The sequence below is a fragment of the Aspergillus ochraceoroseus genome (assembly GCF_002846915.1).
Source record: "Aspergillus ochraceoroseus IBT 24754 chromosome Unknown P175scaffold_1, whole genome shotgun sequence".
Taxonomy (NCBI): domain Eukaryota; kingdom Fungi; phylum Ascomycota; class Eurotiomycetes; order Eurotiales; family Aspergillaceae; genus Aspergillus; species Aspergillus ochraceoroseus.
Genome location: NW_024468476.1, coordinates 5,011,675 through 5,035,876, shown reverse-complemented (window position 1 = coordinate 5,035,876; position 24,202 = coordinate 5,011,675). Strand labels below are relative to the sequence as shown.

Here is a 24,202-nt window from a genome sequence, read left to right as displayed (position 1 = left end):
CATACCGAGTATGTATATACTCTGAGTCTGTAGGTAGTAAGTAGTCCGTAGAGGAAAGAACAAAAAAAAACCCTCTCCATCCGGGTAAAAGGCCTCGAAAATACAGTGAGATCAGAGTAAAATACTGAGAGAGTTTCATTGCCTGTTCCCCCTTTTTTTGCCTTCTTCCTGGAGGAACAAAAAATGGTTCGCAGTACAAACGAATTTTCTGTTAGGAACGTCCGTCACTATTGGCACAAATCCAGGATTGTAACCGCCTCCCAGCCCCGTCGCGCCACCCCGGAACCTTCCGCTACTGGTAATCATTTCCCAGGCCCAACCAAGCCTTCAAAAAACAGAATCTGTGATAGTATCAGGCAGGAAGATTTCTTAACAGGCAGAGACTGTAGCTGGAACTACTCTTTCCTCCTGGAGGGTTGACTGTTTTCTTTACTTCCTCACTTACACACCATACGCCATTCTTGCCGCTTCCCTCCCTGTATCTCCGGACCACGCGACTATCATCATGGCTGAGCGCATCTTGATGAATGAATTCAAGACCTTGGCCCAGGAGCCCTGGGTCAATATCGAGGTATGTCGATCTCACAAGACCACTCACAACGCAATGCCTTTCTACTCTATTTACCTTTTCCCCAACCCTCCCAGATGCTAACTGCTTAGCACAGCTGGACAACGATGACATCTTCAACTGGACTGTTGGCTTGATCGTTGTCAACCCAGATTCCCTCTACTACGGAGGCTACTTTAAAGCTGCCATGAAGTTCCCCAAGAACTATCCATACTCTCCTCCCGGTATGTCCCTCCACCCCTCAGCCCGCCGTGGGATCCGAAGCCGAAGCCGAACCCCACCACCACTAACACTCGCAATCTTTTTTTCCCTAGAATTCCGCTTCCTCCACCCTCTCTACCATCCAAATATTTACCCCGACGGCAAGCTGTGCATCTCCATCCTCCATTCCCCCGGCGAGGACGAAATGTCCGGCGAACTCGCCTCAGAGCGCTGGTCCCCCGCCCAACGTGTCGAATCCGTCCTGATCTCCATTCTCTCCCTCCTTGATGACCCCGAAGTCTCGTCCCCTGCAAATGTTGACGCTGGGGTTCTTCTCCGCAAAGAACCCGAAAAGTACAAGGCCATCGTCCGCAACTGCGTGGAGGCTTCTAAAGCAGATATCCCAGAGCACTTTGTCATGCCTACGCATCAGACCTCAGTATCCGCAGTGAAACAGCCTGAATTGGATGATTCCGATTTCTGGGTCGAAAGCGATGTCGATGACGATGTCTTTGGCGGGAGTGATTCAGATGAGGCCCTGGATTCGGATGACCGTGATACGGGCAGTGAGGATGAGGACGACCACGAGCGGGTTTGATCGAAGTTTTCGCTCACTCGCCTAGTATTAAATTTCGGGTTAAAGGAGCTTTCAGCGACGGCTTTTGGGAGGGCATGAGGCGTTTCCGTGTTCATCTTGTAATTTGGCATAGCGCTGGCGCATCTCGGTGACATACGCATTTCCGGTACTTAGCATCGCATCTTTCCTTGAGAATTTAGTCGTATTTCGTTATAGATCTCCTGTTTTTTTTTCCCCCTCTTCACTGTGGTTCCGCAGCCCAGCCCATAGTTTACGTCGCTCCCGAATCAAGCTTTAATCAGGATTGTATTGTAAAATAAAATTGATCCCGTGTATGGAGTACCAGAAATATGAACTACTACAAATTGACCCATGGTTGCAAAAAGTCGTCCCAAAGCAACAAAGAAAAAAAGAGAACCAACAAAAACAGCACACGTTATGGAAATATAGGGTTCAGGTCTAGTCAATCCTCAAAATAGGTTTACATAGCCTGGGCGAGGATACCGCCAGGCTTGAAGGGAGTAGAATCAGACTTAGAATCAGACTTAGGACCAGCCTTGTAGCCACCATTAGCGACGATGTCAGAGTAGTTAGTAGAGCCACCACCGTTCCAAGCGAGGAGCTATCGTGATTGTCAGTTATACCATACCATTCATTCATTCTATTGCAAAAGGGTTTACTTACGTTGGGGGTGTCCGATGGGATATCGGTGAGAATACCCACGGTAGCGATGGAGATCAGATCCTTCTTCAGCTTCTCTGGAGTAATCTCGACAGCGAAAGCAGAATCCTTGGAAGGTTGAAGAGAGACAAAGTAGGCCAGGAGACCAGCAATGTGAGGAGAAGCCATGGAGGTTCCAGAAATGGTGTTGACGGCATGCTTGCCACCAATCCAGGTGGAGAGGATGTTGAGGCCAGGAGCAAAGATATCAGTGCACTTTCCGTAGTTGGAGAAGTAAGCACGCTCATCTGCAAGTGTCGAGGCACCAACAGTGATGGCTTTCTCAGCGGCCGCTGGAGAGTAATTGCACGCATCAGCGTTGTCATTGCCAGCAGCGACCGCGAAATGAACGCCAGCCTCTACGCCAGCATTGACAGCTTCTTCAAGGGTCTTTGATTTGCCGCCGCCAAGACTCATGTTAGCAACGCTGCCTTTGAAGCCCTTGCCACCCTTCTTGGCCTTCATAAGATGATTCTCAACAGCCCACTCAACACCACGGACGACGTCGGACATGGTACCAGAGCCACTGGATCGCAAGACCTTGACAGCGTAGAGGTTGGCCTTCTTAGCAACACCGTATTTAGTGCCACCAATAGTGCCGGAACAGTGGGTACCGTGACCGTTGCCGTCTGCATCTTCATCGTTGGTAGGGATAGTGGCACCCCAGGAGGCACGACCTTCAAAGTCCTCGTGGTCAACATTGATACCAGTATCAATAGTGTAAACATCAACACCCTCACCACCATCAGAGGCGTAGAGGTATTTATTAAATGTGCCGAAGGAGAGGCTATGACGATGAGAGATACGAGCAAGACCCCATGGGGCATTCTTCTCGATGGATGTATCCTCCAAGGTGTGGACTTCAGAGTCCCTTTCGATGTATTGAACCTAATCAGTCGTAATGTCAGCATGGTCCTCTCAGGAAGATAAGGTAAAGCTTCTTACGTCAGGATGATTGCGGATCTCTTCAATGGTATCTTCGTGGAAGTGACCAGAGTATCCCATCAGAGATCCGGCAATATTGAAAGTGTCCTTCAATCCCGCGTACAGCTCATCGCTGAACCCGAACTCGAGTCCGAGGAAGCGCTTCTTCAGCTCCGATCGCTCGTTCTGCTGGCCATGGATCTCCTGAACCCAGCTCTGGTGAGCAACAGCTGATTCAACATCTACGTGCTTCTTGAAAACAATGATGTAAGAATCTGGGATCTCTTTGGCATTTGTGGATGAAAGAATGGGGGCTGCTCCGTTGTGGATGGAGCCGACTACCACAGGAGAGGCGGCTGCCAGCAACGGGAGCAAGGAAAGGCCAAGAACGCCTTTCATGGTGGGCTGAGGGATAAGAATGAATCAGCCCACAAAAGAGATACAGAGGAATAAGGAGATGGGATAAAGGAAAGATCAAGATTTGGAGGAGGAATGATGGACAGATGGAGATGGATAGAGAGGGATGAAGGAGGTTGGATGGAAGGCGAGGAGATACCTAGTACTTATCAGCAGTTAGGCAAGGGCAACTGGATGATGATGCAACCGGGTTACGGTAATTTACAGCAGGTGACCAGTGGACAAGCTCCTGACTGGCTGTCGATCCGCTGAGATAGGCGGGGTGGGACACCTGGGGTAAATTACATACGCCCATACCTATCATCTGCAGATATAGTGGTAATAATGAGGACAGGTCACGCCTCAGATAAGCGGAGCAGCGAACGAGAGAACAGGGGCGGAGTACACCCTCGCCAACACTCCCTAATAATGAGGCACGAAGATGCACATCCTGTTTCTCCATGCAAACACTCAGGTACCTCCGACTCAAAGGAACGGAAGACACCAGTCCAGGCGGTGACTCAACGATGCCCAGGTAACTAGCTTAACTCCGGAACATGCTCATCTACCAAAGTAGTTTAGCGCGTATGATTGCGAAAGTGGTCACTTGGCCAACTTCCCAGACCAAAGCAGCCTCACCAATGGCTGACCTCAGGGGGCCAATAATCGCGCCATTCTTGCCTTATTCTGGCAGTCCTCGGGTTACTCCTTTGAAGCTGTCTCGGGTCCTTCAAGGTTGGAGGGGGAAATCCTTCCCTCGCCCGGAATCTTCCAGTTATTCTTGAAAATCGTTCCTTTCTTGATGGGATTTGTTTGGCATGCCCGGGAGCTACTTTGACCCACCTGTACGGATACAGCGTCCCAGGACTCCCAGGTTCCCTCTTATCTTTGTTGAAATATGGCGAAGGGTATCTACGTAGTAGCGTTGAACGTACTTTTGGGCCAATTTAAACTCTTGATGCCTCTACACGATGCCTCCCAGTTGACATTGTATCTGAGCAAAGAAGCATTTGAAGCTCGTTGCTAACTGCCTTGTTGCAGGCAAACCAGAGTCAAGACGGTCCATCCCAATCAACATTAGGCAAGCTTCGTACTCACACAGTAGACATAGTTCTGTCTATGATATAAGTAGCCTTGCCTTTAGCGACAGAATGATATTCCATCCCATAGGGAAGTAGAGAGAGACGTCCCATATAAACCTAGAAGGAATATATATAGTGGGCTTAAAGCCTATGACTGCGCTCAAGTTGGGTGTTACAGGAGAGATCCATGATAATAATTGTCAAATCATATAATATATATCTTCCTAACTTAATTTCCATATCCACTATCCCCGAATCTCATCATCCAAGAGTTGAACCTGGAAATATTTTACCCTCAAAGCTGGTACGCTACCTGGGTAATAGGTACATCCTGGGGTCGGCAGGGAAGCCGAGTCGAGACGCAAAAGAGCATCTCCGATAAGGGCTTATCGATATCAGCCGTCAACCAATGGGAGCCCGACTGGGGAGATGCCGCTTCTGTCACCTGATAATCTCAAGAACTACGAAAGTATTGGAGATGGATGTTTCAGCTTGCATTGCTGTGGCACAGTTTGAGTGGCATCAGCACCCAGCCATAGTTACAGTTAAGACGTCTCCAAGGGCGTGGGAGTAAGTAGAGCTTGAATTCAGCCCTCATGCTCACAAATGCATCCGTGTACCCCAATTGCTGATCTCCCGTTTAAAAAGACCTTCCGCCCCCTCCTTCCACCTCAGCCTGCTTTCTGTGGCGATTACCCGCACCAACGTCTTGAATATATGCCAATGAAGAGTGTTGTCACAGTAATTCGAAGTGAAGGTTCGTGTCTGATGGTTACCGACCGTCAGCTAGGTAGCCGGGGAGATTTAGCGGCGCAATGAACCAGGCCATTTCTCTTTCCTCGCCGACTCCTTCCGCGTCTACCCAACGACCAACTGCTGAGATAATTCCGGTTATCGAGGAACTAACCGCTATCTGTAGCGGTAATGCTATCGATTCGCATCTTGCAATATCGGCAACCGAGTGTCTCCTCCGGCTCCGCCACACATTCATTGACTGCGACCGTCCTCGCGAGGCAAAGGAAGCATTCCGGCACTTAAATGGCTTCCAAACACTTCTAGATCTTCTCCGGAAGATATCAGAGTTTTATAACCCAGAAATATTGTCAAGGGAGGAGAGGAGAAGTCTCCTGACCTTGTACAAGGATGTCTTGACGGTGCTTGCGGAGTGCCTCAAGGAGCACCTGGGGAACAAAAGATACTTTGCTTCTCGTATACCAGGCGGGGGCGAGGTGGCGCTTGAAGAAGATTTTGCAGCTCTTTCCCGAAAGCTAGACATAGTTCAAGGCGAGGTTGAGTACTTCTATGGTAGCATCTTTGCAGCAGCTCTATGCCAAGAGACTGCTGTAGATATATTCACGATGCTGAGCACCAAATTTCAGAATGACAGCGAGCTCTCGCCCCAAGCCATCAAAGCGGAGATAAATCGGTGCATAGGATCATCAGAAACGGTTGAAGTACCGGAGCTTTTGGGGCCACTGCTCCGGGTATGGCTGGGGCAGTCTTCTTCACCTTCATCTGAACATATGATTCGGAGGCTCGCATTGCCAGCATGTCTTTGCCACCTTGCATCACAATCCCAGAGAAACATCACAACCCTGCACAAGAATGGGACGATGAGCCTTATACTCCCACTCTTGTTTGATGAGAGTCGCCCGGAGATGGAGATATTACTCTACCAGGAACTTGCCCAGCTATTAAGTGTCCAGGGAATAAGTAATCTGGACGATGCTGTTTCTCTATATAGGAAGTCTCATCGGTCTCCCAAGGCTCTCCGATTTCTTGTAAATTTGCTCAAATGTTCAAAAGAACCGCCCTCCATTCAATTTGATCTCTCACTACATGGGTTCTGCTCTTTAGAATTCTCAACATTGGGCCGGTCGTTCCCTCCAACTACCTCGTCTGGATATACAATTGGGATTTGGGCACGTTTTGACGAATTTGACCGCAGCACTCACACGACTATTTTTGGGGCGTTTGATCACAGCCAAACATGCTTTCTCCTGGCATATCTCGAAAAGGATACTCGCAATTTTATACTGCAGACATCTATCAAGGGTCCACGTCCAAGTGTGCGCTTCAAGTCGCTAGCATTTGAACCGAATCGGTGGTACCATATTTGTGTCGTTCACAAGAAACCACGACCACCTTCGTCTTACTCGCGCGCGTCCTTATTCATTGATGGTGAATTTGTCGAGCAATTAAGAATCGAATACCCATGCATACCAGCCCCGAGTCCCCAAAATAGAACCCCACGAGTCCAGGCTTTTTTCGGTACACCTCAAGACCTGGCGATGAGACTTGGAAAGGGAGTATCCACCTCCCGGTGGTCTCTGGCAAATGCGATTCTTTTTGAGGAGGCCTATAGCGATGACATGATTGCGGTTTTCTACAATCTTGGTCCTCGTTACTATGGAAACTTTCAAGATTGTCTTGGCTCTTTTCAAACGTACAGAGCTTCAGCGACTTTGAACCTTCGTAACGAGCATCTACACCCCGGTAAGGAAGAGCAATCGGATATTGTGACAGCTATTCGACGGAAAGCAAGCACTTTGATCCGCGAGGGAGCTATAATGATCAATATTTCTCCGTTATCTATTCTAGATGATGACGACAGTAACACTATTGATGAGTCTCAGCTCATCAAATCGCTCTCTAAACAAGCTGCAAAACATTTACGCCAATTAACAAAGGCAGGAGGAAACGCAGTGGCAGTCAATGGTGCAACCCCGGCGATTAATGATGCTTTGACACAAGCTCATGGTGTTGGTATCTTAACAGGCGACCCGGTGGTTACATCACCGCAATCTCTTGACGATATGAGTTGGCGCATTGGTGGTTGTGCGGCGGTACATCTGAGTTTAGTCCACGCAGCTACCACAGCAGAATCTACACTTCTTGCTGTCGAAGCATTATATGAAGCTGTGCAAGATAGTTGGCGAAATAGTGAAGCGATGGAGAAAGAGAATGGATATGGTATCCTAGCAACGTTGCTGCGTGAAAAGCTCGGTTGGGCATCGGGAAACTATACTGCACCATCCAGGACGGCAAGCGTTTGCTCAAACTACGAGGAAAGGTCTGCTTTGACCTTAGAGCTTCTTCGCTTGACCCTGAAATTCGTCGGCTACGACCTCGAACAACCAAGCCGTTCGATGATTACGAACCCCCTGGCTTATAGGGTGTTGCTTGTGGATTTGGAGATATGGAGATACGGTGGACATCCTCTCACTGAACTCTATTATTCGCAATTCTGCATATTTGCAAATGAGAGTCAGTTCCGCCGGTTTAATTCAAAACGGCTTGCCCGTATGCGTAAGCATTTCCCCCTTGACTCTCACGCGCTGAATTATTATGCTCATAGATATCAGGTGTGAATAAAAAAATGCTGGAGGCACTCAAGGGAGAGAATTTCACGCCTGAAGCGTTACGACTGTTCGCTTCCGCCTTTGGTTCTTTGATGGAAAGTTGTCTGTCCGCGGACTTACTCCGGTCTCTGGCTCTTTTTATCACGTATTCCCTTCACAAGCCTAAGGAGCCCAGTACATTGCAGAAAAAGAAGAGTATTAGATTCAATACAGGCCCCCGACAACAAGTCGCGTCTTCTGAGAGAGAGGAAAAGGTGCCTTCTGTGACGATATCAGTTGAAATGCTTCGCCTCTTTTGTTCCCTTCTCTGCAACTCGCATGATCTCGGGCCTATAAAGAAATTTGCCAGAACAGTAACAAATAAAGTATGTTGGTATCTTGAACTTTAGCTGTCAATTTCTAACCTTGACCCAGTGGCTTCTGTACCTTATGTGCGAGGATGAACCTGAAATTGTCGTCCTGGCTTGTCGAATACTGGCCCGCCTCCTCATCACCAGTGGTAGCAATTACAATAAGAAGTTCAGCGAAAAAAGCGGTGGATATGTCATAATGCGAAGTTGTTTTAGACGATGGTGGAACGTTCCAGCCATGTGGCCGATATGCTTTTCCATACTCTTTGGCCTCGATCTTGGCACAACGATATTCGACAGACCATTTGATCATCTTGCTCTTGCGGAAATTTTCTCCGGCAGCCAAACGCAAGTTGTTTTCCCTGAGATGTTCCCCGTTATCATAGAGATGTTGCAAAGCGCCTTGCGAAAATCTATCCTGGCAGACGGGGCTACAGAAGAAGGCCTTGATTCCATGCAGAAATATCTAACCCAATCTTCAAAGCCTCCAATGGCCTCGCATGTCCCAGTAGTTTCTGGTATTGAAGAGTCATCGTTAGTGGCAGCAGTGATTGAGTTTATGGCGAGAATGCATTTGAATTCCCCGAGCTTTCGAGAATTTACATTGCAATCCGAATACGCCCAACACCTACTCTCGGTGCTGTTCCCGGTCGTTGTTGGCTCCGATTCTGTGAGCGCCGATGTTGAATTGTCTTACCGTGTCAGCGGTCTCGGTCTTGATGACCATAGTTCTAACAGTCGTCCTCACTCAAGAGGCATCACTGAATTACGCACCACAATGGTTGAGCAGTCTGGAGGTCGTGATGAGACTAGCGAATTACTTGGTCGTGGTTCATCCTTTATCCTTGTTTCATCTGACAGAGGAAAGTACTCACGTTCTCCTTTACGGATTCGGCATGTATTCAATCCAGGGAATATCGAGATTGAAGGAATTACCAATCACCCGTTCATTCTTCGGATCCTGAGTTTAGTCTTGTCTATTTTCTCCGAGCAGCTTCTTGAGCGGAAAGATTTTGCTGGCCTTGGCCTTTATTTAAAAACGCCTTCGGGATTTCTGGAACACCAAGCCTACTTCAACTCATGGGTGTTGCGAAGCCTACTTATAACGTTAAAAGATGTTGTGTTTTCTAAGACTCAACTGCTGTCAGAGCCACGGGTGCTTACCAACCTGGGGCGCTTTACCACCCACCTGGCTGAAGCAGTATTCGAAGGGTGGTTTGTTGATGGTGCCGCTGCAACCCTTGAATTTTCTGGTACCATTCTGGAGTATCTCCAGCGACCAGATATCTCGCGGTTGAAGAGCATAAGACTTTGTAGTCAGGTCATCGCCACGATTCGATCAAATATGTTCCGCGTTGTTCTAGCTCAACTCTCGGAAGTCGACGGCCCCGGCACTTTACCCTTTCTGGGTCGGTTATCTTATTGGCAGGTTGTACTTCTGTCACAGGAAGACTCTCAATCAGACTGCCTACAGCTGCTCTGCTACCTTCTTTACACAAAGTTGATTGATAAGAACAGGGATGTACGTTTGGCCGCAGCGAGCCTTTTTAGGATTATCCTGGTGCAAAAGCCGACTGAGCTGTTTACAATATTGAGCTGTGTTGCAATTCCGCTCCAAGAACGTCTTTCTAGTGGATTTGAGGCCTTGGTAGGCATGGATGATGTTGCTTTTCTTCAGTGGATAGATGACCAAGAAGACGACCTCAATGCCTTGTTTCTAGGGACCATATCCAAGTCGTGGGAAGAATTTGTTCAAGAACAAAACACAGCAATAGAGAATTCGTCGCGATCTAGAACCTCCAAACGACACGAGAAGCTGAGGCATCTGAGCAAGCTAGAGAAGCACAACGATGAAGTAACAAGAAGACATGAAGCCACCCTGCCTCATTGGATATCGAACATATCGGCGTCGGAGTTTTTGAAGTACCAGAGAGCTGTGCAGGATCAACAAGATAGCTATTTGTTCATGTGGACCGCGTTCTCTCACCTAACTTTAGACTTACGTCGTCCTGGTGGCGTTCTGGCCGAGGAAAAGGAGAGGAGGTGGCGTCTTGATCAGACAGAAGGACGAAGCCGTATGCGTCTTCGCATAGTCCCGGATGATTCGGACGAGAGACAAGACTACCAACCGAAACGCAAAGCGTCAGAACCTCCTGCAATCAAAATTGACACGCAAGTACAATCATCCTCTAAACCCGACACTATTGGGTTTGACCCTTCCACTGTGAATAGTGATGAGTCAGAGAGCAATTCCCAAGGCATCGGCCCGGATACTGGCAGTGTCCTTGAAGAAAGCTTTGAGATGATCGATGACCCTAAGGCGGACCTGGAAGATTACGAAGATAAGAACAGGAAAGTTATGAGAAGCCTACACAGGGGTGATCAAGTTGAGAACCTTTGCAATGTTTCGAGAATTGTAGGATTAGAAGCTTTCGAAGGCCTGTTGATCCAAGGAAAGGATCACATTTACATACTGGATAACTTTTTTCAGCGGTCTGATGGCGAAATCGTCAATGTTTGGCAAGCTCCTACTGACGAACGTGATCCTTATGTTCGAATGATTGCTGGAAGGGAATCGAATGAGCGCAAACCCCAAGAGCATGAAACCAGGAGCTGGAAATGGACCGACCTAGTCAGCGTTTCCAAAAGACGATTCTTGTTCCGCGATGTAGCCCTGGAGATATTCTTTACTGACGGCAGTAGCTACCTGTTGACGCTTATCTCGTCACGAGCTCGAGATCACTTGTGCGGTCAGCTCGCTAGCAAGGCTCCCCAAGTCACAGGGAGTGTTGGACACTCGCGGCCGGAGGACATTTGGAGGTTTGAGACCCTGCGAAGCTCCGAAGATACACCGCAATCTCTTGGGTCAAAGTTTGCCAGTGTCTTCGGCCATTCGCCAGCGTATCCAGCAACGCGTAAATGGGTCAAGGGCGAAATCTCGAATTTCCATTATCTCATGTTAATCAACACCCTTGCTGGAAGAACATTTAATGATTTGACACAATATCCCGTCTTTCCATGGGTTCTTGCTGATTATACAAGCGAAGAGTTGGACTTGAGTAATCCAAAGACTTTCCGAGATCTTTCGAAGCCTATGGGATGCCAAACTCCAGAGCGAGAATCCGATTTTAGAGAACGGTATCAAGCTTTCGCGGAAATGGGCGCGGGGGACTCTCCACCTTTTCATTACGGCACGCATTATTCCTCCGCTATGATAGTGAGCTCCTACTTGATTCGTCTGCAACCATTTGTGAAGTCCTATCTCCTTCTCCAAGGGGGGACTTTCGATCATGCTGATCGTCTTTTCTACTCCATTGGAAAGGCATGGGAGTCTGCATCTCGAGGAAATATGTCGGATGTGAGAGAATTGATTCCGGAATTCTTCTACCTACCAGAGTTCCTGGTCAACTCCAACAAGTATGATTTTGGGCTGCTTCAGAATATGGCGACCGCAATTGACTCCGTCGAGTTGCCCCCATGGGCTAAAGGCGACTCGAAGATTTTCATCGAGAAAAATCGGGAAGCTTTAGAGAGTCCCTACGTGACGAGGAATCTGCATCACTGGATTGACTTGATTTTCGGTTGCAAGCAGAAGGGTGAAGCTGCCATAGAGGCTGTGAATGTGTTCCATCATCTTTCCTACCAGGGCGCTAAGGATGTCGACGCTATTGACGATCCTGTGGAACGTTTGGCTACTATTGGCATTATACACAACTTTGGACAAACCCCACATCAAATATTCAATCGGCCTCATCCCCAGAGTGAGGGACAACGACATCGGATCCCACGACTAGATTCCCTTGCTGAATCGCTCACCCAGCTCCCTCTCTCGCTCCTTGGTAAGTTTCTTTTCGGGATCAAATGTACGTGGCCTGTGTACTGAAATTCAAGTAGATATTGGAGAGCAAGTTTCATCCTTGTGTATGAGGCAAGATCGATTGCTGTGCACTGCTGCCCTAAGACTCAATATTCCCCCATATTACGACAAGTACATGGAATGGGGCTTCTTCGATGGCAGTGTGAGATTCTATTCTGCGGATAATCGCAAGGTACCGTTGGTCCTCGACTCTGGTGGTATTGGGCGTTATGCTGATCAAATCTTAGCTTCTGGGCCACTTTGAGCACCTACATATTGGACAACTATCTTGTGCGGCTTTTGCCGATTCCCGAACACTAGTGACTGCAGGGACTGATTGCACAATTTCCATATGGAGCTTTACGGCAACAGCCAAATCTGTTGACCTGCAACCTGCAGGGTCCTTATTTGGACACCGTTCTCCCGTAACTATACTTGCCATGTCACGATCCTTTAGTACCCTTCTCACTGCATCTGTCGATGGCCAGCTTATGCTCTGGGATTTGAACCGCCAGTGTTTTGTGCGGGAAATTCCAACGAAGGGGCCTGTGGATGTAAGTATTGAGTGCCTGGGCTGCTAGTCACTACACAGCTAATATAAAACCAGTGTGCTCGAATCAATGACGTGACGGGAGAAATCGCGATATGCCAGGGAAATTGTATCAGCCTATTTACGCTCAACGGGGCTCTGTTACTCGAACAGGTTGTGTGTGAGTCGGCCGATGACAAGGTCATGTCGTGCGTCTTCTACGAAGGGGTGAACAACGAATGGCAGGAGCGAGAATTGCTTTTTACAGGTCATCGAAGAGGAGTGGTCAATGTAAGAAACTGCTGAATTCCTGGAGCTGTGCTCTGCTGGGTGCTGACGCGGGGTAGATCTGGACTAAAACTATGCGCGGCGGCCGGTTTGAATTGGAGTTAATCCGACAACTCCATCATGTTGATAGCAATCGCGACAATGGCGCGAATATTGCCGCGGGAATCAGTTGTATGTTGACGCTCCCCCATGTTGTTTATACAGGGGATGAGACGGGGAAAGTGGTAAGTTTTACTTTGGTACAGGAGGCTGTCGAGTAGAGATGCTGATGAGGGGTCTAGTACGAATGGAGCTGCGTCCAGCGCCGTTAGGTTCTCGGGGAGCATCGTTCCGCCTCATTGAGCCTGGTGGATTGGTTTGAATTGGTTGGATGAACAGGGGTTATGATGGCGATATAGGTAGAGACCACTTTATCCGCAGACTTTTACCATGCTCGTGTATCGACTCTCGCCGGCCTTTGTGACCCTGTTTTATATTTATCCGTTGTGTATTGCTTCCTTGGATTCAGCGTTTTTGACAGTTTGATATGGATTGCTGTTTGATAAATAAATAGATCGCGGGCGGCTATTTCTTTCGCAACAGGGAAGGTTTGAAAAGTTCCGGAGTCTAGGATCGACTCTTCTTCTGTTATTTTATTTTACTTTCATCCCCCCCCCCCGCTCTCCTCCCTTTGATGTGGTTAAATTCGAGAAAGTCTAGATGCTTCTAAAATGGTCAACAACGACAACGTGGGGAAGGAAGTAGTCCGGAGTCATTTGTACAGGGGAGTCAGCTGTTGTTCAGAATTGGGTCAGCATCGATCAACGGTTAGATAATTTTTTGTATAGACTTCCCAAGGAATGATTCCGGTGAAGAGAAAAGCTGCATGCGTGCGGGAGAAATGATTAGTTCGTTGCAGAGTGGACCGACTGGGTGTTTCCGGAGCACACTGGGCCGAGGGGTAAGGTAGCTGGGGGAGGGGGAGAATCATGGAGGATATGGATGAGAGTATGAAAGAGGGAGCGAGGATAGTATAGAGGAATAGATGAGAGACAATGGACAGGTGTATATAGATGATTTAAGATGATTGAGATGAAGAACGAGAGCGTGGTGGACATATCGAGATGGATGGTTGTTGGATGAGGTTGGTTACTTACTCTGTACCCCTCTAGAATTGGGGGGCAGGAAAGAAAGCTGGATCAATATAGCGTCATAAGATGGATTTTGCCCCACCATTTCCTGTCTTCCAGAGGTTCAACAGAAGTTATTATTATTTCCATCGCCACGCCCGTCCATTTCTCCAATTTCTTCTTCTTTATCATCCTCTTCAATCTCTTGCCCCTTTTCCATCTTTCCATCTCTACTTAATCCTTTAATTATCATCACCATGTCTTCTTCTCTTGAACAGCTCAAGGCCACCGGTACCGTACGTCCATACTTGCAACCAGCTTTTCCCTTTTCCCCTCAACTGACCAACTTTCAATATCTAGGTTGTCGTTTGCGACTCCGGTGACTTCGCCACTATTGGCAAGTACAAGCCTCAGGATGCCACCACCAACCCCTCCCTGATCCTCGCTGCCTCCAAGAAGCCCGAATACGCCAGTCTCATCGACGCTGCCGTTGAGAAGGGCAAGAAGGAGGGCAAGACCGTTGACGAGCAGGTCGACGCCACCCTCGACCACCTCCTTGTCAACTTTGGCAAGGAGATCCTTAAGATCATTCCCGGAAAGGTTTCCACCGAGGTGGATGCTCGTTTTTCTTTCGACACCAAGGCCTCTGTTGACAAGGCCCTGCACATCATCAAGGTGCGTATTTTTCTCTTTCTCTGTTGTGCTGGTTCCAAAAAAAAATAAATAATTTTTTTTTTTCGAAAGTACTAATTTAAGTAGCTCTACGAGGAGAATGGCATCCCCAAGGAACGAATCCTGATCAAGATCGCCTCCACTTGGGAGGGTATCCAGGCCGCCCACATCCTCCAGTCTCAGTACGGCATTAACTGCAACCTGACCCTCATGTTCTCCATCGTTCAGGCTATCGCTGCTGCTGAGGCCGGTGCCTACCTCATCTCTCCCTTCGTCGGCCGTATCCTGGATTGGTACAAGGCTGCCCACAAGCGCGACTACACTGCCCAGGAGGACCCCGGTGTCAAGTCCGTCGAGGGCATCTTCAACTACTACAAGAAGTACGGCTACAACACCATCGTCATGGGTGCCTCCTTCCGTAACACCGGTGAAATCACCGAGCTTGCTGGCTGCGACTACCTGACCATTTCTGTAAGTCGGCCCCTTTAATACCTTTTTTTTTCCCCCAAAGACCGAAACTAATAAGAATAGCCCGGTCTCCTCGAGGACCTGTTCAACTCCACCGCGGCCGTCCCCAAGAAGCTCGATGCTTCCAACGCCGCCTCCCTGGATATCCCCAAGAAGAGCTACCTCAAGGATGAGGCTCTCTTCCGCTTCGACTTTAACGAGGAGGCGATGGCTGTGGAGAAGCTGCGTGAGGGTATCTCCAAGTTCGCTGCTGATGCGGTGACCCTGAAGGATATCCTCAAGCAGAAGATCCAGGCGTAAGTGGATCTGTTTATGCAAGAGAATGAATGATAGGCGCAGGATGCCTTATGATGAAACCCCCTTTCATTTGTGTAAAATTTGGCGATTTAACAAAACCAGTTTAGAGATATGAATTACGGATGCACCTCTAATTTCCTCCTCGGCCATTTTTTTTTATTCATCGTAGAGTAGTAGAGTCGTATTGAAGTAGGTTAAGGTTGTGATTTGGAGCTGGGGTACGGAAATTACCCGCGACCGATTTCACGGGTGTGTCTGGATGGATTCAAGGTTTAGCTACAACTTGTGGAGGGTTGCCAGAATAGAACCAGTAAAGCTTGACTATTCAAGTCCATTGTAGATGAGATTTAGTTGATCCAGAAGGACAGGAAGAATTGAGTGTATACGTAGACCCCCTGTACATACCTAGGTAGTATAGTTGCTTGGATACATACAGAGCACATACATGGCGGGGTAATTAGTCCGAGGTTTGATTGACATTGATCATTAAGAAACCCTGTAACCTAGGGTTGTTAATGTCGTATCGAAGCCGGAGATGAAATAAAATAATAAATAGTACAGCAGTACTCCGTATATTCAATAAGAATAAAAACCGAGGCAAAAAGTCTGGAATCCGCTGCTTAGGAAGCAGAAGCAGAAACGTCATTCCGACGTGCCCGTGAAGTGGGGGTTTCGTCTTGTCCCGACACTACGAACAGAGGAAAACAACATCGGAGTAATTCATAGCTGACTGACTGGGGGTTGAATTGAATGAATGACATTGGAGAGAGAGAGAGAGAGAGAGAGAGACCGTAGTTTACCTAGCTAGGTACTTTAGTGGAGGAGAAGACTAGAAGCTCATCGAAATAGAAACCCACATCTTTCTGAGCATTAGCACAGTTAGCAGTAATAATAGGGAACTGACGAATTTACCCCTCGTTACGTCTTCGTTCTTCCTCTTATTTCCTCCACTTCGCTTCCCGTTTTCTCTTCCTCTCTCTCTTTCCCTCCCCCAAATTTCCTCCACCATCTTATACTAAGTCCCTGACTCTGTTCTCCTTTAACTTTAACTTGCTTCACTAAGATCCGTCAAAATGGTCAAGGCTGGTAAGTCGTCCTTTCTGGTATCTGTCTCGCTTTGTTATTGGTCTTGTCCCTGCACGGCTCCACGATCGACCATGGCCGGAGGACCTTGTGTGAGCACCTTTGAGCACCTTCTGAGCACTCTCGAAGGAGAGTCCCTGGCCTATCATCGTCTCTACCTGGGGATATTCTCCTGTGAGGCGATGGTACAGCCTCAGGAAGTAAACCCAGTGCTTGGCTTTTCCGCAGGTTATCTCCGGTGCCCCGTCAGATCGGAGATCAAGAGCCTCGGATCTAACCCCAAGCGGCTCAACACACCCTTCTCCCCTGACTACCGGCTAGCATTGTGCGTGCATGACTGACGAGATCTAGTTGCTGTCGTTCGTGGTGACTCCAAGATCACCGGCACCGTCACCTTCGAGCAAACCGCCGAGAGCGCCCCCACCACCATCTCATGGAACATCACCGGCAACGACCCCAATGCCCAGCGTGGCTTCCACATCCACCAGTTCGGTGACAACACCAACGGCTGCACCTCTGCTGGCCCCCACTTCAACCCCTTCGGCAAGACCCACGGTGCTCCTGAGGATGAGGTCCGCCACGTTGGTGACCTGGGAAACTTCACCACCGATGCCGAGGGTAACGCAGTCGGCTCCAAGCAGGATAAGCTCGTTAAGTTGATCGGTTCCGAGAGCGTTCTGGGCGTATGTACCCTGCAAACCCCCGACAAAAATTCTCGATACTTGGTCAGGGGAAGATGTGAGATGAATTGGCTAACTTGAGATAGCGGACCCTGGTTGTTCACGCCGGTACTGATGACCTCGGCCGTGGTGGTAACGAGGAGTCCAAGAAGACTGGCAATGCTGGTCCTCGCCCTGCTTGCGGTAAGCTGTCCCCTTTTTTCACTGACTGGAAATCGAGATGGCTAATTCTGGGATAGGTGTGATTGGCATTGCTGCATAAATGTGTGCACACTAAGGATTGAATGATTATGATCTCAATTGATAATGTGGGAGACTGAATTAAGGGTTGGATTAGTTGAAAAGTATCTTAGATTGAAAAAAATGGAAGGTTGTTAAGTGTTAGCTCCGCCTGAAATTGAATAAAGCAATCACGATATACATTTTCTTTTTGTCAGTAGGAACTCCATAGTATATTGAATGAGATCCAGACTAGTAAGTAGCCGATATAACTGTGTCTCTGTGCTCGATGTTATGTAGATAGATAGCTGTTTGCTGGTTGACCTAAAAGTGGCCAGACTGCTTTCCCCACAAAGTCAGGTGTCCGCCTTCATCGGTTTTACCACGTTTCCCCTCGTGCTTCCTCCAACTCTGGTAATATTGCTTCTCTTCTTTTTTTTGTGTTGCCTCCTATCCTCCCCCCTTTTCCTTCTTCTCTCTTCCTCTCCCTATCTCTTTCTTTCCCCTCTGGAATCTTCCCTTTGTTTTGATAGGGTCTCTTCCATCAATTGCTCCTGTGCTTGTTGTGGCCTGTTTGCCTCTTACTTCCAAGCATCATCATCATGCCTTTGGAAGCCCGCGTGAAATCTGTCCTGTCGGGTGACACCGTCGTCCTGTCGCATGTTACCAATCCTGGCCAGGAACGTCTTTTGAGTCTTGCATATGTCTCAGCACCGAGGCTGCGTAGAGAGGGGGATGAGGTGAGTTCTTGATTTAATGCTTTGTGTTTTAGCCAGCATACTTGTCCTCTTGACCAGCTCCCTTTTTTTTCAACACCCTTGGCTCTGTCTCTATTTACCTCGTTGCATGATGAATATATATATATTTATTTTACCCTTAATTTCTGTGGTTTCAAATGCTTATGACTTTGTTTTAACAGCCCTACGCATTCCAATCCCGCGAATTCCTTCGCGAACTCCTCGTCGGCAAGGTCATCCAGTTCCAGACTCTCTACAGTATCCCCACTACCAAGCGCGAATATGGTACAATCAAACTGCCCAGTTTCGACGTGACATTGCCCGATATCAGCGTCCAAGAAGGATGGGTCCGCGTCCGTGAGGAAGCCGGCAAGCGCAGCGACGACACAGAAGAAACCGTGGCGATGCTCGAGCGCCTCCGTGCATTGGAAGACCACGCTAGAACTGAAGAAAAGGGCGTGTGGGCTGGATCGGAAAGCGGCCGTATCGACACTAGCTACGAGCTCGCAGATGCCAAGTCCCTCGTGGAGGAATGGAAGGATAAACCACTAGAGGGTATTGTGGAGAGGGTTCTGACTGGAGACCGTGTTGTTCTGCGCCTGCTTCTCTCCTCGGATGAGCATCTGCAGGTCATCGTTGTAGTTGCGGGTGTTAGAGCACCTGCTACTAAGCGGGTTGGCGCAGATGGCAAGGAACAGCCTGCCGAGCCTTACGGCGAGGAAGCGCACCAGTTTGTTGAATCCCGACTTCTGCAGCGGAAAGTGCAGGTATCGCTTTTGGGCGTCACTCCACAAGGTCAATTGATTGCGACCGTTCTCCACCCCAATGGAAATGTCGCCAAGTTCCTTCTGGAAGCTGGGCTTGCCCGTTGTCATGATCACCATTCTCCTCTTCTTGGCGGCGAGATGGCTGCCTTCCGCCGCGCAGAGAAAGCGGCCAAGGATGCTCGCCAGGGCCTGTTCACCAGTCTTGTTGCTCCAAAGGGTCCTGCGGGCGGGGCCGTCGACCAGGATTATATCGTCATCCGCGTACTGAATGCGGATACCCTTTTCATCAGGAACAAGGCAGGCCAGGAGAAGAAGATTTCCCTGAGCAGTGTTCGTCAACCAAAGCCATCTGATCCTAAGCAGGCACCATTTGCAGCTGATGCTAAGGAGTTCCTACGCAAGAGAATTATCGGCAAGCATGTCAAGGTTACTATTAACGGCAAGAAGCCTGCTACTGAGGGATACGAGGAAAGAGAGGTGGCTACCGTTGTGCAGGGAAACACTAACGTTGCGCTTGCTCTTGTACAAGCTGGTTATGCTTCTGTTATTCGTCATCGTCAGGATGATGATGACCGATCCCCCGAATATGATGATTTGTTGGTTGCTGAAGCCGACGCCCAGAAGGATGGCAAGGGAATGTGGTCACCCAAGCCTCCCAAGGTCAAGCAGTACCAGGATTACTCTGAGAGTCTTCAGAAGGCTAAGATGGAAGTGTCTATTCTGCAACGTCAAAAGCGTGTGCCTGCTATTGTTGACTTTGTCAAGTCCGGGTCCCGCTTCACTGTTCTGGTTCCCCGTGAGAACGCCAAGTTGACCCTAGTTTTGTCTGGTATTCGTGCTCCTCGATCGGCACGTAACCCGGGCGAGGCCTCGGAGCCGTTTGGCCAGGAGGCTCACGACTTGGCGAACCGACGCTGTATGCAACGCGATGTTGAAATCGATGTCGAGACCATCGACAAGGTGGGTGGTTTCATCGGTACCCTGTATGTGAACAAGGAGAACTTTACCAAGATTCTGCTCGAGGAAGGCTTTGCTACTGTGCACGCTTATTCAGCCGAGCAGTCGGGCCACGCAACGGAGTATTTTGCGGCCGAACAACGCGCAAAGGAAGCCCGTAAAGGCCTCTGGCATGATTGGGATCCTAGCAAGGAAGCGGAGGAGGAGGTGGCGGAGGAGGCTGCTAATGGCAGTGCCGCTGAGACTGAGGCTGCTCCTCGCCGCAAGGACTACCGCGATGTCATGGTTACCTACGTCGACCCTAGCACCGCTCGCGTGAAGCTCCAGCAGATCGGCACTGGTACCTCTGCTCTGACTGAACTGATGAGTGCATTCCGTGCATTCCACCTCAACAAAGCAAACGAGACACCCCTCCCGGGCCCACCCAAGGCGGGTGATTTCGTTGCCGCTAAGTTCACCGAAGACGGTGACTGGTACCGCGCTAAGGTGCGCCGCAACGACCGTGAGAAGCAGCAAGCAGAGGTTGTGTACATCGACTTCGGCAACTCTGAGGTTCTGCCCTGGTCCCGTCTTCGACCTCTTTCTCAACCCCAGTTCTCCGTTCAGAAGCTCCGTCCCCAAGCCGCAGACGCCGTGCTTTCGTTCCTTCAGTTCCCTGTTTCTCCTGACTACCTCCAGGACGCTGTCAGCTTCCTCGAAGAACAGACCTACGGCCGGGAACTTGTTGCCAATGTGGATTTCATCTCCTCTGAAGGAACAATGCACGTTACCCTGCTCGACCCCTCAGAGTCCAAGAATCTCGACCACAGCATTAACGCTGAGGTGGTTCGCGAGGGTCTGGCCATGGTCCCTCGCAAACTGAAAGCCTGGGAACGTGCCGCCGGCGAAACCCTTTCACATCTCCGTACCCAGGAGGGCGAAGCTAAGCAAGAGCGACGTGGTATGTGGGAGTATGGCGACTTGACTGAGGATTAAGAAAAAAGGGGGTTATTTCTTTAGGTTATTTCCGGGACTGGAGACATTGTGCTCCTTATCCCTCATGTACAGATATTCACATTTCGTTCGCAATGGTTCCTCCCCTGACGGTTCCTCCCGTTCGCAATGCAAAAAGGACTGTCTTTTGGACACTATAGCTTTGGTACCTAGGTATCTATGATATCGTACAATTCTTTCCGCTCCAGCTAGGTCTCGATAAAAAAGAGGCCAGTTCCGTGGAGTAGTTAACTAGTTAGTTAGTTAGTTAGTTAACTATAATAGAATCGCTGACTCAGCGCAGGCCAGAAATTGGGGCGGCAAATGAAATGAATGAATGAATGAATAAATAATACGCCAAAAACGTACTGCGTACTGTCCAAATAAATCCTCAGGAAATGGACAAATTGTTCTTTAGATCCTGCCTTCCTTTGACCTTAGGTTAGGTCTCCAATCTTTCTCTCTCGTTCTCTCCCCCACCCACTTTAATACTCTCAGGACGCATAACTCTAGCAAGGAACAGGAACGAAACTTGACTCCATCCAGCCCTGTTTTGCTGACCTTCGACCAACCACAATTCCGTCCCCCGGTTCCTTTTCTTTCTCCCAGCTCCTTATCTTACCTACCTTTCCTTCCTCGATATTAAACACCTAATATAATCACCCCATATAAACATCGGTAAAAGAAAAAAAAATGCCTCTGTGGACGACCAAATCCCACCATAACCAGGCGGAGACCAGCGAGTCATCCGCTGCCGCTACCGCCGCCGATCCCAAGAACGATCCCGTGGCGTCGGCCTCCCAGGCTGCGGGCAATGCGTGGCTCGCGGGCCATTTGAACCATTTGACTGAAGACCAGGAGAAGAAGTTGACAGAGTTCAAGAATCTCTGCGCGAAGAATGGGTACTATACGCCTGAGAAGGAGGGGGAGAAGCCCAGTCATGATGATGCTACCATGCTGTATGTACCCTCAACCCTCATTTCCTCTCCTTCTTCCCCCCCCCTGTGATGCTGTACTGTGTGATGGCTGGTTTCGCTTGAAGAATCAGAAACTAATAAGGGCCGGTTGATAGGCGTTTTCTCCGCGCGCGCAGATTCGATATAAATGGCGCTTGGGGTCAGTTCAAGGATACTGAGGATTGGCGAAAGGAAAATGCGATCGAGTCGCTTTATGAGAATATCGACGTGGAATCATATGATGCGGCTCGGAGAATGGTACAGTCCCCGGCCCCATCTTTTTGGTTGATATGAAGAGTGGCAGGGAAAAGGCCCCGGGAGATAAAGTTTAGAGCCTGCTAAAGTAGCTAACCTTGGCCTTCCTGGATATAGTACCCGCAATGGACTGGACGTCGGGATCGTCGCGGGATCCCTGTTTACGTCTTCGAGATCAAGCATCTAACCAGCAAAAACATGGCGGTCTATAACTCCACCATGACCGAACCCAACGCCACGGCGGAAACGCACCAGTCGTCTAAAGTCCCCCAGCGGTTGCTTCGTTTGTTTGCGCTGTACGAAAATCTACTCAATTTTGTCATGCCTCTGTGCTCGCAATTAGCCCGTCCAAACCCGGAGACTCCTATCGTGACATCTACCAATATTGTTGATGTTAGTGGAGTCGGTCTGAAGCAGTTCTGGAATCTCAAGGGACACATGCAGGACGCGAGTGTTCTTGCAACCGCTCACTACCCTGAAACTTTGGACCGCATCTTTGTACGTCTTGCTCTTTTTGCCCATTTTACCTCAAAGAGACCCCCCATAGTTGACCAGTTGCATAGATCATCGGCGCCCCCGCATTTTTCCCCACGGTCTGGGGCTGGATCAAGCGCTGGTTCGACCCCGTCACGACCTCTAAGATTTTTATCCTCTCCGCCTCCGAAGTCCTTCCGACCCTCACCTCCTTCATGGACCCCTCTAGCATCCCCAAGCAATACGGTGGTGACCTCAACTGGCAATGGGGCGACATGCCTTATCTTGACGAGCCCGCTCGCGAACTAGTCGGCGCTCTTGAGACCGCCCCCGTAACAGGCGAGACAAAGCCTGGGTTCATCAGGGGTCCAGTCCTCTTCAAGGGCGACAGAGTCGAAATCATCGGCAAGGAAAATGGGGTCAAGCGAGCTTCCACGGTTCCTGTCCCCAAGCCCAAGGCTGCAGACCTGAATGCCACTCCTGCTCCTGCTCCTGCTCCTGCTGCTGAAGCGCCTGTCGAGGCCTCTGCGGGGACTACGACTGAGACAGAAACAGAGACAGAAGAAGCCGCATCAGACGCATCCCCTACCCTAGAAGAGGAAGTCTCTGAGAAACTTAAGCTGGAGAACGGCGCATCTCTCGCTCCGCAAACAGTGGCTGCTTAATTCCTTCCTTGGCCAACGCCTGAATATTGAATAAACATAAACCCCCCCCCCCCCCCCCCCTTCTTGTCTTAGCTTGCATCCATACCCTGATGATTTTCTCCCTCTCCCTCTATCTTTTCGCTTCTTTCCCTTTTTACACTAATTGGAATGTCTTTTTTGGGGGTCTCCTGATACATTTCGTCTACATCAGGTGTTGACTTGAAGTTGTTAGATTTAATTAAGTCCAAGGTTCTATTCAGTACTTACTACTTCCCATGCTGTTGTTTCTTATTACATACAGCTTGCATACATGTACGTACGCGATCTACATTAGGGATGCTCATGCGAATATACTAATCTTCATGTTCTTCTCTCTCAATGGTGCTACTTAATAACATATGGAACGGTTCCTTTAAAGTGATATGCTGCCTTTGCTTCCTTATCTCGCTCTGATATAACTTGATGATAGATACTAGTAGGTAAAATCACGCAGGATTAAAACAGAATCTATAGCTTACTTTCCTATCTTGGGTGCCATTTGACAGAGTATCCATATCCTACTACAGAGTAAAAACAAGATGTGGGTTGCCAATCATCAAAACGACAGCGGTAATAGACCTTGACCAGGAGGCTGTGAGAAGATGTCAAGTCGGAATGGATATTCATATTCCTGACTCCTCTATTCCATCAGCGCGTTCTCCTCCTACAGCCACATTTACCGCCGCGGCCAGGACATATCATCATATTTCTAGGGTCGGGGTCACCTGCTTCGTGTATGCCCTGAAGAATACACTCCAGCTGATTCAGGCGGCTCTCCACGAACATATGTAGATAGATAGATCCGGTTCGTGCATGTGTTTTGACAACGTCCTCCAAAAAGAACTGCATTCAGAGGCTGCGTGCGCAGCGTCAAAGGAGCGCGGAAAACCACTGCCAGGGGTCTAGCTGTATATTCGTGACTGTCCCATAAAAATAAGGAACAACCAACCCCCTCTTGCGCATAATCCCTTCTCTGTGAGCCGTTGATGGGCCGAGGGTTCGCAAATGAAGGGGTTGGTT

The 24,202-nt window shown here is 49.0% G+C and overlaps 7 protein-coding genes across 7 annotated transcripts; 6 read left to right on the top strand and 1 right to left on the bottom strand.

Annotated features, from left to right (window-relative positions):
* Window positions 1–505: 505 nt before the first annotated feature.
* On the top strand, window positions 506–1,799 carry P175DRAFT_0472523 (putative ubiquitin conjugating enzyme (UbcC); the record flags this gene model as incomplete). The annotated part of the gene is made up of 3 exons (XM_040895127.1): window positions 506–571; window positions 666–792; window positions 883–1,799. The coding sequence occupies 3 exons, from the start codon at window positions 506–508 to the stop codon at window positions 1,365–1,367; spliced, it is 678 nt and encodes a 225-aa protein (XP_040756725.1). The 3' UTR covers window positions 1,368–1,799.
* Window positions 1,800–1,827: 28 nt separating this feature from the next.
* On the bottom strand, window positions 1,828–3,389 carry P175DRAFT_0425782 (S8 family peptidase; the record flags this gene model as incomplete). The annotated part of the gene is made up of 3 exons (XM_040893130.1): window positions 1,828–1,968; window positions 2,031–2,954; window positions 3,012–3,389. 3 exons carry the CDS (start codon window positions 3,387–3,389, stop codon window positions 1,828–1,830), a joined length of 1,443 nt encoding a protein of 480 aa, XP_040756724.1.
* Window positions 3,390–5,283: 1,894 nt separating this feature from the next.
* On the top strand, window positions 5,284–13,164 carry P175DRAFT_0425925 (Beige/BEACH domain protein; the record flags this gene model as incomplete). Its single annotated transcript, XM_040893137.1, has 8 exons — window positions 5,284–7,777; window positions 7,834–8,195; window positions 8,245–12,019; window positions 12,072–12,238; window positions 12,285–12,590; window positions 12,644–12,856; window positions 12,913–13,077; window positions 13,135–13,164. 8 exons carry the CDS (start codon window positions 5,284–5,286, stop codon window positions 13,162–13,164), a joined length of 7,512 nt encoding a protein of 2,503 aa, XP_040756723.1.
* Window positions 13,165–14,219: 1,055 nt separating this feature from the next.
* On the top strand, window positions 14,220–15,402 carry P175DRAFT_0427946 (sedoheptulose-7-phosphate:D-glyceraldehyde-3-phosphate transaldolase TAL1; the record flags this gene model as incomplete). Its single annotated transcript, XM_040893279.1, has 4 exons — window positions 14,220–14,258; window positions 14,323–14,637; window positions 14,722–15,105; window positions 15,166–15,402. The coding sequence occupies 4 exons, from the start codon at window positions 14,220–14,222 to the stop codon at window positions 15,400–15,402; spliced, it is 975 nt and encodes a 324-aa protein (XP_040756722.1).
* Window positions 15,403–16,398: 996 nt separating this feature from the next.
* sod1 (superoxide dismutase SOD1) lies at window positions 16,399–17,537 on the top strand. The gene is made up of 4 exons (XM_040894506.1): window positions 16,399–16,485; window positions 16,834–17,165; window positions 17,249–17,345; window positions 17,402–17,537. The coding sequence occupies exons 1-4, from the start codon at window positions 16,473–16,475 to the stop codon at window positions 17,422–17,424; spliced, it is 465 nt and encodes a 154-aa protein (XP_040756721.1). The 5' UTR covers window positions 16,399–16,472; the 3' UTR covers window positions 17,425–17,537.
* Window positions 17,538–17,983: 446 nt separating this feature from the next.
* P175DRAFT_0429473 (putative transcription factor (Snd1/p100)) lies at window positions 17,984–20,817 on the top strand (the record flags this gene model as incomplete). Its single annotated transcript, XM_040893366.1, has 2 exons — window positions 17,984–18,121; window positions 18,301–20,817. The coding sequence occupies 2 exons, from the start codon at window positions 17,984–17,986 to the stop codon at window positions 20,815–20,817; spliced, it is 2,655 nt and encodes an 884-aa protein (XP_040756720.1).
* Window positions 20,818–21,162: 345 nt separating this feature from the next.
* P175DRAFT_075643 (SEC14 family lipid-binding protein) lies at window positions 21,163–23,530 on the top strand. Its single transcript, XM_040901087.1, has 4 exons — window positions 21,163–21,773; window positions 21,887–22,028; window positions 22,143–22,523; window positions 22,589–23,530. The coding sequence occupies exons 1-4, from the start codon at window positions 21,508–21,510 to the stop codon at window positions 23,162–23,164; spliced, it is 1,365 nt and encodes a 454-aa protein (XP_040756719.1). The 5' UTR covers window positions 21,163–21,507; the 3' UTR covers window positions 23,165–23,530.
* The last annotated feature ends 672 nt before the right edge of the window (window positions 23,531–24,202 follow it).

Bases quoted from the DNA above. Each gene is read 5' to 3' on its own strand.
- P175DRAFT_075643 (XM_040901087.1), top strand. From the start codon at position 21,508: ATGCCTCTGTGGACGACCAAATCCCACCATAACCAGGCGGAGACCAGC. The intron at 21,774-21,886 runs GTATGTACCCTC...GCCGGTTGATAG, and splicing joins CATGATGATGCTACCATGCT to GCGTTTTCTCCGCGCGCGCA. The intron at 22,029-22,142 runs GTACAGTCCCCG...TCCTGGATATAG, and splicing joins ATGATGCGGCTCGGAGAATG to TACCCGCAATGGACTGGACG.
- sod1 (XM_040894506.1), top strand. The intron at 17,166-17,248 runs GTATGTACCCTG...AACTTGAGATAG, and splicing joins GTTCCGAGAGCGTTCTGGGC to CGGACCCTGGTTGTTCACGC. The intron at 17,346-17,401 runs GTAAGCTGTCCC...ATTCTGGGATAG, and splicing joins TGGTCCTCGCCCTGCTTGCG to GTGTGATTGGCATTGCTGCA.